The sequence below is a fragment of the Platalea leucorodia genome (assembly GCF_965183815.1).
Source record: "Platalea leucorodia genome assembly, chromosome: 6".
NCBI classification, from domain to species: domain Eukaryota; kingdom Metazoa; phylum Chordata; class Aves; order Pelecaniformes; family Threskiornithidae; genus Platalea; species Platalea leucorodia.
In genome coordinates this window covers 9818310-9831818 of record NC_138828.1, presented here as the reverse complement: position 1 = coordinate 9831818, position 13509 = coordinate 9818310, and the positions used below count along the sequence as shown (strand labels likewise).

At 39.3% G+C, this 13509-nt stretch overlaps 1 protein-coding gene across 7 annotated transcripts in view; it reads left to right on the top strand.

Moving 5' to 3' along the window:
* Positions 1 to 53: 53 nt before the first annotated feature.
* SCLT1 (sodium channel and clathrin linker 1) overlaps positions 54 to 13509 on the top strand; it is a 47189-nt gene continuing 33733 nt past the window's right edge. For all 7 annotated transcript variants that reach the window (XR_014228567.1, XR_014228568.1, XR_014228569.1 and 4 more), the window contains exons 1-10: positions 54 to 111; positions 403 to 485; positions 3624 to 3691; positions 4390 to 4442; positions 5358 to 5427; positions 6564 to 6619; positions 6990 to 7122; positions 7917 to 8039; positions 10045 to 10110; positions 12776 to 12846. Coding sequence is in view for 4 of the 7 variants with exons in the window: in XM_082315797.1 (XP_082171923.1) it covers positions 452 to 485; positions 3624 to 3691; positions 4390 to 4442; positions 5358 to 5427; positions 6564 to 6619; positions 6990 to 7122; positions 7917 to 8039; positions 10045 to 10110; positions 12776 to 12846 (674 nt within the window). In the remaining 3 variants the exon portion in view is untranslated. The remainder of the gene's footprint in view (positions 112 to 402; positions 486 to 3623; positions 3692 to 4389; positions 4443 to 5357; positions 5428 to 6563; positions 6620 to 6989; positions 7123 to 7916; positions 8040 to 10044; positions 10111 to 12775; positions 12847 to 13509) is intronic.

Below are 13509 nucleotides of genomic sequence, written 5' to 3'. Positions count from 1 at the left end.
CACCCCGCCCGCCCCGCTTCGGTCGCTCCGCCGCCACGTGACCCCGGCGGCGGTTGGGGCCGCGCCGGTCGCTGAGGGAAGGGGCTGCGGCGGCCGCCGCTCCGGGGGCGGGTGAGCGAGGGGAGAGCGGCGGCGTGGTTGCCGCGCCGGGCTGAGGGGAAGGGGCCGGTGCGGCGGGGGAGGTTGTGGTTGCTGCCCCCGGCTCAGCCAGCCGCAGCCGCGGCTTTACTTCCCGAAAGAAGTGCGAGGCGGCAGGCGAGGGGAGCGCGTCCCCGGCGCCCGGCGGTTGTCGCCTCCGTCCCTCTCCCGAGCGGTTCTTGCCTTCCCTCTCTGCTGGCGAGGCGAACCCCGCCGCGGGCGGCGAGCGGCTGAAATAACCCGCTTTTCCCCGGGTTTTTGCAGGCTTTTCTCGGGGGGAAACTCGGCGGCGGCGAAGGTTTCCACTGGAAATATGGCCACGGGGCTGGGCGGCGGGGGAGAGCCAGGTGAGGTCTCTGCCAGCGGTCGGTTGGTGGGCCGCCCGCCGGCTCCCGAGGCACCGCGGGCCCGGGAGCGGCCCGGGGCGGGGGGAAGGAGGGAGCGGCGGAGCCCGGACGCTGCCTCTCGGAGCCGGGGTCAGTTTCTACAGAGCGTAGAAACCCTTTTGCCTGCGGTTGTAGCAGGGAAGATTTATGTTCTGTAGCTCTTCCAGTGTTTGCTGTAGTGAACAGCATCAAAACTGTTTTTTTGGTTCGCTGAAGACTAATAATTAAAAGCTGCTAATGAGGGTAATAGCCAAAAGCACATGCATTTTTTGTCATAACGCCTCTTTTCTCTAGTTATGAAACGACCGCGTTTCTTATGCTTGGCTTACACTTGAAAGGCAAAAAAGCTGTTTTGCCAGTTGCTCATAAAATGGGCTTTACAGACTAAAGTCGGCATTTTTAATTAAGTGGGTTTTGTTACAATTTTGGTAATTTTAACATAAGCTTAATATGATTGAATCAGAGTACACTTTAATTACTTACTAGCAAAATACTGGCAAAAATTTCTTCTGCACAGTTTATATTCCCGTAAATAGGGAACGGGTTGATGTGTTGTCCCAGGAATTTTGCTGTCCCTGTTGCTAATTAGCGTTACAGGAAAACTTGATAGCACAGAAGGACGAGATTACGGTGCATAAAGTGCTATGGCTGTGCATCACTCAAAAAACAAAATTTCAATTGATACTAAACTTTGTATGACAGCTTTGGGTGGCCAAAGTTGAAAGAGCAGCTCTTAATTGCAAGGACCTTAGCAGCAGAAAAGCTTCTGTCTGAGCCAAGAGTCATCCCAGCTCAAAACCCCGTATCTTTGTCGAGTTTTGCATGGGTATTTACTATACTGTGATGTGAGAAAATCATGGATTTTCAAATATTGGTATTTTTCTTTTTCATATGTATTTAATTTTTCTGGCTGTAGCTTCTTATTTTATAAATCTTTAGGCTCTAAACAGAGCTCAGATTATTCACTGTGAAGTGGCAACAGTTGCATTTTCTGCCAAGGAGTTAAATTCTGTCTTTAAAAAACTTCTTACATTTTGGAAGGTGCCAAATGACGAATTTGAAGTTGGCTTGCATGCCAGCTGAGACACAAGTTGTTTGAGGCCTACTCTAAGTCTGATATATGGATTGATGTTTCTCTTGTTTCATGAATGTGAAATCAAAGTTCTAAAACGCTGAATGTGTGTAATGCACATAAAAAGAGATTCTCTGAGCACTATTATATTTAGCTTTGTAGAATAAATATTTGTTGTGTTAAATACGTAGCTGTAAAGAAGGCTCTCGGAATGAAATGCCAGTCTCTGGCACTGATCAGTTATAAATTGAGTTTTACCTGAATGCTTTCTGCAGTATCAGCAGCCAACCCTACAAATAATAATTCATCCATGCCATTACATATTTTTGTGATAAGCTACTAAATACACAGAACTTTTATCAGAATGTATTTAATGATTCACTGTTGAAAGTGAGTACATCTATAAGGGGTGTTTAAGATTTGTCCCCTTTTGCACCTATGGCCTCTCATGTTTGCAGACTGCTTTGGCTGGTGAGGGCAGCTACTTTCCCCTTTCTATTCCTTGGCATCCTTTTACTATTACCTCCTTTCTGTCCCCTCTGTCTTTTTCCTTTATCCTCCTTTAAAAGATCAGAACCAGAAAAAGGACCATGGGATGTGTATCAAGAAGAATAGGCAAGAAGTTTCTTTAAATCAAAATGTATGCATTACCTTCCTGACTTCCTTTTTCTTCCCCTTTACCCATTCCAGCTACAAAGGTGTCACTCAGATTCTTATAAAATAGCATAGAGTATTTCAGTTGGAAGAGAGCTACAACGATCGTATAGTCGCTTGAGCAATTCAGGGCTGAGCAAAAGTTAAAGCATGTTATTAAGGGCATTGTCCAAACGCCTCCTAAGCACTGCCAGGCTTGGGGCATCGACCACCTCTCTAGGAAGCCTGTTCCAGTGTTTGACCACCCTCTCAGTAAAGCAGTGCTTCCTGATGTCCAGTCTAAACTTTCGCTGGCACAGCTTTGAGCCGTTCCCATGCGTCCTATCAGGATCCCAGGGAGAAGAAATCAGCACCTCCCTCTCCCCTTCCCCTCTTCAGGAAGCTGTAGACAGCGATGAGGTTGCCCCTCAGCCTCCTTTTCTCCAAACCAGACAAGCCCGAGTCCCCAGCCGCTCCTCACAGGACATGCCTTCCAGCCCTTTCACCAGCTTCGTTGCCCTCCTCTGGACACATGCAAGGACCTTCACAGCCTTCTTAAATTGTGGGGCCCAGAACCGCACACAGCACTCGAGGTGAGGCCGCACCAATGCCGAATGCAGCAGGATAATCACCTCTTTTCACCGGCTGGTTATACTATGTTTTTGTTAGATCAAAGAACACTCTGTGAACAAGTGGAAAGAGCTGATACTTTTCCCTTCCAGCTGTCTGCTGGTTCTTTCGTTTGTAGTACAAGTAGTAGAAATAGTAGAAATCCCAATAGCCAAAGTTAGATGGGTAAGGAAGAGTGATGCCTTAGTTGATGTTCCCAGCTCAGCAGTGTGAAACCTCATTACTCATTATGCTTTGCTTCTTTCAGAAAAAGCAGATACTGACAGACAGCATTTCTTCATTCTTGTTTGGGTTTCTTCTGGATATACTTGAGTGCTCAGATCCACTTATCAGTGAAGCTCTCTTGACCTAAGTTTGTTGAAAGTTTATTGAGAACTGCAGGGTTGAGTTCCCAAGAACAGGTTAGTTGTCAAACATCCAGCTGATTGAACTGGACACACAATGTGATTTGTTGCACTTAGACCATGTGAATCATTAAGATGTGTATGTGTTTGTGAGTTTTCTGGGCAGAAACTTCATTTTTTAAAATTTCTAAAAGAAAACAGAAGGAATATGAAAGAAACGGAGTTCATTATTATTACACAGTCTTTTTAGGCTTTTTCAAGTCCTATTTTCATTAAATAATTGTGCTAAATGGAAGAATTTTATGAAGCACGTTGTGCGCCTTGAAAGCACTGCACCTTTAAACATATTTCTGACTGCCAGTCAGGTTTATCTAAATGGTCCGTGTCGTAGCTATGATTCTCAAACTTTGTATTTTTCAGATCAGAGGCTAAACGTGGCACTTGGACAGTATGAAACAGATGAGATTTTGAGAGCTACTGCTGAGCAGGTATGTGAACTCGGGGATGGAAGTAGTGAGAATTTTTGTGATGAGGGTTTGAGACAAACATCTTTGCATACATAGAGCACAGCCCACTTCAATGTGGCCTGGTCTTGCTCTGGGTCCATCACACAACTCTAGAGCTGCTTGTTTTTCCAAGCAGCAGCAGAATAAAACTGTCATAACGGTGAATTCCAGTATCTTTGGTGCGTTTTCAAAAGTTTGTCATATGCAGGAGAACACATCCCTGCAAGAATACTTGTTTTCTACTTCAGTAGACTTTTTCGCTTTTATAGGCTTCTCTTTTCCAAGAGGTTGGTCTCGTGTGAAGATAACTTTTTGTGCTGGGCACCGTAAGCCTGTCTGAAAGTCTGTACAGAAGCTAGGGCATCAGCACTGTCCTGATGCTGAGATGCATGGAAATGAACTTAGCATTTACACAAACTTGTGACTGTTCTTTCAAGAGCAAGATGATTCCCCCTCGGATGCAATTATGCTTTGTGTCAGAGCATCTCCAGGGGGGAAAAAAAAAATTTGTTCAGATTGGGCCAGCACTCAAGGATTTTTGAATATAAACCTGGAAGTGATCATGTGGGATATTGTGTATGATTACAGTCAGACAGAACAGCAGCTTTGGGTTGCGTATAAACATTTAAAACTACATACACTCATGTGCAAGTACTAATTCATAAAGTATACCATTACAGAATAATGCCCCTGGTGTTGATGGCGTATCAGGATCCAGGATAACGAACCAAAGGTAACTGATTCCAAAGGATAAGTGGGAATACTACAAAGTATTCAAAAGAAATTGTCATGTGCTTTTAAAAGTGTAAACATCTGGGTGAACCTGGTCTTACGTACACGTTAACGGCTCTGAGAACTTCTGAATGGAGGTCTGTCAAAGTGTTCCTGTAGCAGTTGTTTTTAGATGCTATTCTGTTTATTCAGTAAATTAAATATATGACTCTTCTTGCACAATCTGTAAAATAAAGGGTGAGAGATGAATGAAGGAATTCTAGTCCAAATTTTAAGGTAATAAACAAAAGTGCAGGTAAGATCGTTCTGATCTAGGTAACACAGGTAACTGCTGTCTGTTGAAGTCAGATGGATGTTTCTAAAAATGCTTATTTGACAATCTTCAACTAAGAGTTGCCTATTAGTAAATTGTTTAATAATCGCTGTCATTTCCTTTCTGTTATAAAAATAACCTATCCTTTCTTGTTAGCTTTTAAGGCATTATCACTCCAGACTAATATAGAACTTTCAGAGCATTACTGTAATTTACAAAAATATTAGGAAGGAAAAAGTATATTAGTAGAACTACATTATTTTACATTCTTACAGGCCACTTTACTGTTGTATGTGAAAGCAGTTATAAAGTCTAGGCTTTAATCGTTTGGGATTCTATGGATGAAATATTAATGTTGTATTAATGCTCATTTATAATGCCCCATGTTCTAGTTCTGTTATACAGGAAATCTGCTGTTAATGATCATACTTTAAAAGTAGTAATTAAATTTGTTCATTTGATTGTGGTCAATGTCAAGCTTGGAAATAAAGTGCCTGTTTTGTTCTCTTCTCTAGATTAAGAATTCTGTAAAACTAATTAATTATCAGAACAATGTTTCAGCATTTACAAAATTTATTCTAAGCATGTTTTTCAACTTTTTAGCTTGTCAACTCTAATCACAGAGTATGATAAACACTTGGAAGAAATGAGAGAACAGCTGCAGCTTTATCAGGTATGGATGTTCGTAACATTTCAGACTGTATATTTTTAGTATTTTATACTGTTCGTATTTAGGCCATCAGTTTTTGTCAGTAAAGGAAAGCGTGCCCGCACCGTGCTTCACAAACTTGCTGGACTGCAGTCTGCCTCAAATGGATGAACGGAGAGCTTTCTATGAAAAGGCTGGGAGATTGTCCAAATTGCACAGATTACTGTGTGTTTGGAGAAGTAGCGTAGGGAAATGAAAAATCCATGCTTTATTTCTCTAGATGTTCTGGTATGGTTGCAGGTGTTTTCCTAGGTGACATTCAGATGAGGCGGCTGTTTCCCCCTTTCCTTACAGGTCTGATCTTGGCCACGCAGTCCAGCTCAGTCCTGCAAGTGTAGATGCGCCCAGCCTTCTTCGTTCTTAATAATTCTTCAGATTCAAATAATTCTGTAAATGTTTATTGTCATGGAGGCTGAGGTGGAGGGGGACTGTCCTCCTTTCAACCACAGAAAAATGAAAATTTTTAATGCTTCATATGATCACCAAAATGCAAAGTGATATGTTTAATAATTAAAACCTGTGGCATACAGAAAGCAATTTTTACTTGTGATCTACATGTAGAAGTTATACTCTGGTTTTGGTTTAATGCACTTAATTTGCTTGCTCTGTCCATCAAAAAGATTCTGCAAATACAGTCTTCAAGCTTGACCGATTTTAGAAGGCAATAGAAGCACTATGCTGTTGCACTACTTAGTTAACAAAACAGTCCGTTTGACTCATGTAACTGAAGTTTCTCCTCAGTTAATTCCTAAACTCTTATCTCGAATGCTTAATGCATAAAAGATGAGAGTTATCCACTGTATCTCTAAAAGAACTTAGTTAATTAAGAATCAATCTGTAAAAGCTGTAAGAATTCCAAAAGGTAAGGTTAGTGCTCGTAATAACTTCTGAATGCTCGCGTGTAAAAGGACTTAGCAGCTGTTCAATTTAAGTGGCATCCTGTGACTTCCCTTAAAGAAGAAAGTGTCTTTCATTTACTGTATTATACTGGATTAAATTCTTCATCTTTTACAGTATCGGTCAGAATTAAAAGATGAAAGAATTACCAAAGTTTGTGTCACTTGAATGAGTGCTTACTCTTGCATGTTTTTTTGTGTTAGGCGCAAATGAGTGAGATGAGACTAAAATTTGAACAAGTCACCAAGGAAAATGAAAGGTAAATAACTGCACTGCCCTGTTGCTACTGCTGTTTTTCTTGATTTCTAAACCTTAAAAAGCTTTTTTCTAGGACCTTGAAATCTTTTGAATCCACTTAAGAGTTGAAGATCTCGTACTCACAAGCTTAATGTTAGAGTCTTTAAGTGCTTAATACAGATTACAGCACCAGGTTTAGGAGATTTAACCATATCTCTGGAAGAACTAGATATTAAACTATTTCAAATTGTCTGTTGTGTTTATAGAACATAATACATTTAAATCTGAGTTAGAAGTAAACAGTATGTACTATTGAAGGTACAGTATACTTCAGTTGTTAAAAAAATCCCTGTTAAAGAAATATTTGCTGAACTTAGTTCTTTGAATTTCAGGCTGCATGCAGAGTTGAAAGAGGGTCTTGAGAAGCAACTGGAGGCTCTTCCTTTCACGCCTCTGGGAAGTGACATTCCTGCAGATGAAGGAATAGTGAGAAACCTTCAAGAACAACTACAACTGACAAATCAAGTGTGTGAGATGAAACATTTGTACTGTTTTATTTCTCTTGTTGTGCATTCGCAGATGAGGGGAAGCTGTTTTATTTCTTCGTTCAGAATTCATTTGTTCAGAGTTCCTTGAGACTATTTTGAGGTCCTCTTGACTTTCTGTAGCTAAAGAAACACATACCTATACTTTCAACTTAAAAACCTGAAGGAACTTGTCTCCTAGATTCATATAGGAAATTTTTAATATTAATTTGTGCCTGTAATTTTACCTAGTTGACTTGATCTTTATATTGAATTCCTGACCAGGAAATTAATGAGATACTTTGTTCGATTCATGTTTTTGTAGTAGCGTGTCATTTTAATCAAAAATGTTGTAATGTGATAGAAGGAGGCAAGTATATGTGGGATATAGAAAATAATATTTAAATCTGAAAAGATAAGGAAAATTTTTTGAGCGTATTACAATGATGTATCAATCCTGTTGCCTATGATTAAGTTGAAGTGACAGCTGAATTTTGGTATTTGAATATTATGTTTACTGTAGGCCTACAGTAAATACCTGTAAAAGTTTGAGCTAGAAAAATAATCTTGAAAACTTGCAATTCACTTGTAGGTGAAATTTGAACTTGTAAGCATCTGTTTTTCTGCTTCTGAATTCGGTATTTTGTCTGTATAGTTGTAATGTGTGCAGAGAAAAGTACAGAAAATGGCATTTCTTCAAAATGGAAGTTAAGACTTCTCTATTTAGAGAATGATAGATGAAGGTAAATGTGCTGTAATAGAATATTTTATGCAAATCATTGTTCTGTAACTTAGGAGAAAGAACAAGCAATAGAGCTCTGGCAGACTGTATTAGAGGAGCATGATCGACTCCAGCAGCAGTACCAGGAACGTATGACTGAAACGCAGATTCACGTGGCTGAAAGGCAGAAACAGAAAGTAATTTTCATTTATATTTTTGTTAATTTTGGAATGTCTTTCTATACTGTAGAGAGTCTGGGTCTGTGTGGAGTCAAACTGAAGTGGGGGGGTTCTACCAGTAATGTTAATCGTTTCCATAAGAGTCACCAAAGTTGAGTGGTCAGATGTGGTTACTGATTCGTCAGCTAAATGCACCAGTACAAGTGGAAAAGTTCTTTATTTCAAATATATGGGCAGGAACTTGGGGAATGCACTGAGTCTGAGTCTTAGCATATATATATGTGCACGAGATATGCATGTGCATATAAATAATCCTATGTTTGAATTGCATGGTTGGAAATCTTCAGTAGAGTTCAACATCTGATAAAAGCTGCTAAAGACTTCTGAATTCCAAGGTGGAAGTCTTTCACGTTTTCTTCTATGTTTGAATGCTGAATTTTGTCTGGAAGGTCACAGTGGGATGGTGGGAAAAGTAGTCTCCATTTCCTGTTCTCATTCAGTAAAGCAGCATGTGTAAACAGATGAAAAATCAAGTTCACCAGCATTCTTCTAATGCTAGCTTGTGTTTAGCAGCCTGCTTCTCTTCTGCTGTTTCTGGGGAAGGCCTCTCAGGAAATCTTAGTTCAGAAAAGAAGCTGTTTTGCCCTGATGAGCTATATAAAGATGCTCAGTGTGTGAAGAACTAAAAGAAACTTCATGCCTGTATGTACCTCGCTACAGATATTTCTAGCTCTGTAAAGAGATGCTACAAACTTTCAACATTTGCTTTCCATTTTCAACTGCACTAGACTTGTGGGTACAGTTACAGCTCACCTGTATAACAGAATTTTTTTTTACTGGTTCTTGTTCTTTTATGGTATTAAGTCCACCTCAGTAACCTGCTCTTTTCTGAGAAACAGGAAAAATATCTGTACAGCTATTGTGCTCTGTCAAGTTCCATAATTATTTCCAGTAATAGTTACGAGGACTCTCTCATCTACATGTAGTTCCAACTTTTTGCTCCTGTTCTTTCTGTTAGATTATTTCTTGCATTGCATTGTCGGTTACTGGTAACACACACATAGTAGAGCATACAGAGTCATTGGTAGCTGTTGGAGGGTTTAGGGCTGTCAGATTCCACTTTTCATTGGTAACGAAATTCTTGGTGGACTTCAATGCCATTGTAACAAGAAGGAGGTTGAGCTGCCTTTTATTCTTAAATGCTACTGTTCTCCCACAGAAAAAGACTTTTCAGTTAAATAAACTTTTTTGGTTTCTGTTTTGCTTTTAATGGAGGAGCAGAAAATAGCTATCAGAGGTAAACAGAAATAGGTAAGACCAACTAGAATTAGAATTGACAGAAAGCAAAGGTGAAAGAGGATATTGTTGTAAGGGTTGGACATAGTAAATAAGGGAGTTGTTGGAATAGGTTTCTAGCAAATACTTGGCCTTGAGGCTGTTAAACGCAGCACAGCTACTAGATATTCCAGGTCAGCAACCTGAATCCTCTCTATGCTGTGAAGACACTTGGCATGCTGCAGATGACTTTTGTGTTATGTTCATTTTCCTAGGAAGACAGGGTTCATGTTCAGAGACTCAGGAGTTGAATCAAACAATTTTTTTGTATGGACGCAAGCCATCCTATATGGCACGGAGCAAATGAAACATGTCCATACAGGCATTTTTTTTAATTGAGGGGTACTGTGCTTAGCAAAAAGGCTTATGGTAGCATTGTAGACCGAGTGGCTCTTTAAAGGCACTACTCATGTATGCTTTCATATTGTGATAGTAAGCGCGTATGAGTTTTGGAAGGAGGCAGTTTGTAACTGCGCGAAATTCAGATATGTTTTTCAGTAGTAAATCTAATTTGCCAGACTACTGGGTCAACAGCTAAAAGCAATCTAATTAAAATCTACAAAGGCATATGGAATTTCCTGCAACATGTATAAATGTCTTTGAAAATGTTTTCGGTTGACTATGAAACTCTAATTATACACTCTTTTTGATGATAATGATTATAAGAAGCTCTGAATTATCTTTTTAGGATCAACTGACTGGCTTTCAACAGTTGACTCGGCAACTGCATATAGCCAATGAGAAAATAGAGTTGGTAAGTAAAACCTTCTGAACAGTGACCTAGTAAATTACGTTTTTTTTCTTACTAGAGCCTCAAAGTATAAAAGAAAAGGAAAAAGTCCTTCATACATACCTGGTTGGAAAAGAACATGTGCGACGCAGACTTGCCAGCTTCTCTAGGGACCAGTCGAAAATCAAGTAGTAATGGCTTTTTTCCTGAACTCCAAACACCAGGTCAGGGTGATTGAGAGGTTAGCTCTTAATATTATGTGAGCTCTTTCTTCAGAAAGTCAGTGATAAGCTTACACATGGAATTTTAGTATATGGTGAGTGTAAGTCACGCATTCAAAACCACCTTCGGAAAGGAAAATTTTATTTAAGTGATGACCTCTTATGTATGCTAGCTCTGCCACATATCTGTCAATTCCTAGTTTGGCACTGCTGGCTTCAGTGTCTGTTGTTGACCTTTTTCAGGGATTTTTCTGAGCTCTAATCATCTTCTAGTGCTTCATCCATATCCTTAGATAGTGAGACTTCTTAGTCTCTAAGCTTTAGCCTAGGACTTTCAATATTGACAAAAAAATCTAATATGGTAGAAAAATTGAGGTGAAAGACTTGAAGTTTCTAGCTGAGCAGCTTTTTCTCTGAAAGACATGATTCCTGTGTGAATTTTGATTAATGTTTGTCTTGGATACTGGCAGTGCAAAAAGACCCCTAACCTGCTCTAGGCAGTCTGCTCTCTCCTGTCTTTATCACTGGAACTTTTTTTCCTCACATCTGACCTGTTGTTAAAATACAAGTCTGTTTCGTTGGTGTGAAATATTGTAGGTATGAAGGAAGGATTACTACATTCTTTGTCACAGTGCCCGTTATTGAAAACTTTTATATTGCCATTTTTCTCTTTCCCCGCTTTTTCTATTCTGTTCAAAGCAAGTCAAGTCTTCAAATGTTCTTTGACTATGTTTTTAAAGTGTCTAATCCTTCTTCTTGCTCGCCTTTAAATTCTTTCCAGTTGTGCCGTCATTCTTGAACTGTGGTGCTGGAAACAGTACAGTACTTCAATCGAGCCCTTTACAGTGTTGCGTAGTATATTGCAGATTACTACAGAATTGTATCTTGCACGCAGTTGTCCTATTTACAAGCTGTTTAATTAGTATTAATAAAAGCAAAATAATGCACTCGGAGAGGAACTTTTGCCTTATGTAGTCAGTGACAGTCTCAAAATTAACTGTTCTCTGAAGATAGGTACTTTGGAGTTATTGGGAGGTTGCTGTCTGAAAACAATCTCAAGCAAAAACAATGATGAGCTTTTAAAGCAGTTTTGCCTGAGGATTTGGAAGTTACAGACTGTTTGATCTGCTGTTACAAGCAAATCAGTAGTAGGTACCTCAAAAAAATAGAATCACTGAATGCTTAAAATCATAAAATTGGAAAGAGATGATGTGGAGAGGAGAGAGTGAAACAGGTGAACTCTTTGAAGGAGATGAAACAGATGATGTTAAGATAAAGGTAATCCATTTGTTTGCGTTATCCAGAAAAACATTTGGCAAGGTCTATTGCCAAAGGCATAAAGATGTCATGGGATAAAGAAGCATGCCCTTTCTTGAACTAACAAACTGAAAAATAGGAAGTGAAGAGACAGAGTAATTAGTCAGGCTTTTTATTGTGGAAAAACAGCTGCGTTTCCTAGACGTGCTCAGGTTGGAGTTGTTCAGCATATTTATAAGTGTTCTGGAAATGAGATTCAGTATTGAGGCAACAGTGTTCACTACTGATGTTAAACTATCTAGGGTAGTGAAAAGTGAAAGTAAACTGCAGAAATTTGCAGAAAGATCTCAGGATGTTGAGTATCTTGAGTGAATTTTATGTGACATTTCATTGGTATTAATAAAAGCAAAATAATGCATGTGGGCAAGAGGGAGCTTTCACTTTGGGTACTCTGTGATGGTCTTGAATTTAACTGTTACCACTCAGTCCTGAGTGGTTACCACTCAGAACAGGTATTTTAGAAGTAGGAAGTGTCTGAAAACAATTCTTAGCAACAGTCAAAAAAGCAAGGAGGATGTTAGCAATTATTAGGAGAGGAGGGAAAAGGAATATATTGTGCCTAAGTCCACAGCACAGTAGCATCTTGAATGCTGCCTGCAGTTGTGGTCATCTCTAATATCTCAATGTAAGATATATTTAAGATCTAGAAAAGGCCAGTAGGGTAACAAAAACATGAAATGATTCTCAAATGAGAAGGCAGTTGAAGGAGAATGACACCTCCAGCACTATGATGCATAGAAAAAAATGAAGGAGGAGCAATTGCTCATTGTTTCTTGTCTCTAAAACAAAGGAATTCTTTCCAGCAATATCTGGTCTACTGTGGTACTCATTGTGACAAGGTATTCTAGACACCTAAATTAGATGGGAATGCGGATGGCAGGTCTGAGCTATTACAATTCTCATCTCAGGAAGTTCTTACACTACCAAAATATGGGGACAGAAGGGGAGGATTAGGTAACATCACCCTGCATTTGTCTTTCTAAAATACTCTACGTAAACCTTGGCACTTGGAGACCAGCCACAGTGTTAAATAGACCTTACTGCCTGGTTTTGTGGTATTATATTCTGTAGAAATGCCCTATAACAATTCTGAATATATAACAATTTCAATAGAATAAGGAACATCTTACAAATATCTCCTTATTTTGCAGAGCAATCAACAGTTTCTGAAAACTGTAACAGAACAGAACGTGGAACTAGAGCAGCTACGAAAACAACTGAGGTATAAACCAGGCAATCTACAAAATTATTAAATATCTTTTCTATAGCTTTTTCTAACCTGCTGCTGTATCATGGGCCTTGTTTGTACTGCAAACGGACTTGATAGTGATAGTTACAATGGTTTCAGTTTGTTACAAATGTGTGCATCGTTAGTGTTAGGGTAGCATATTTCCAGTTAGTGGTGTTTGGTTGAGCTGTTTCCTGAAATAGTCAACATTTGACCTTTGATTTGAAAGGAACAAAGTGTCAGTATCACAACAAAATTGACTCTGGAGACAGGTTTTCAGTAGAATACAATTTGCTCAAAATCCAGTTACATAATTACTCATTACAGTTCTGAAATTTGAATGTTCAAAGTAGTTTCAAGTTTTAATGTTTTTAATAAAACTTCCACTCATTGTTTGTCAATAAAGAGCTCTACACCATAGGCTCTTTGGAAGTTAGAGGCAAGAGAAGCGTTAATTATATTCCTGAAGTATATCCAGGAAAATGAGAAAAATACCTGCGACACAATTTCATGATTATTAGTATTTACCGCCATAGTCTGTTCAATGCCAGTTTACTGTATCTGTTAACTCTTTTACTTAGTGGTGGTTGAGGTCCAAGTAAAATTTAATTTCAGTAAACAGTGGATTTGTGGACTGACAATAAAAAGGATTATTAC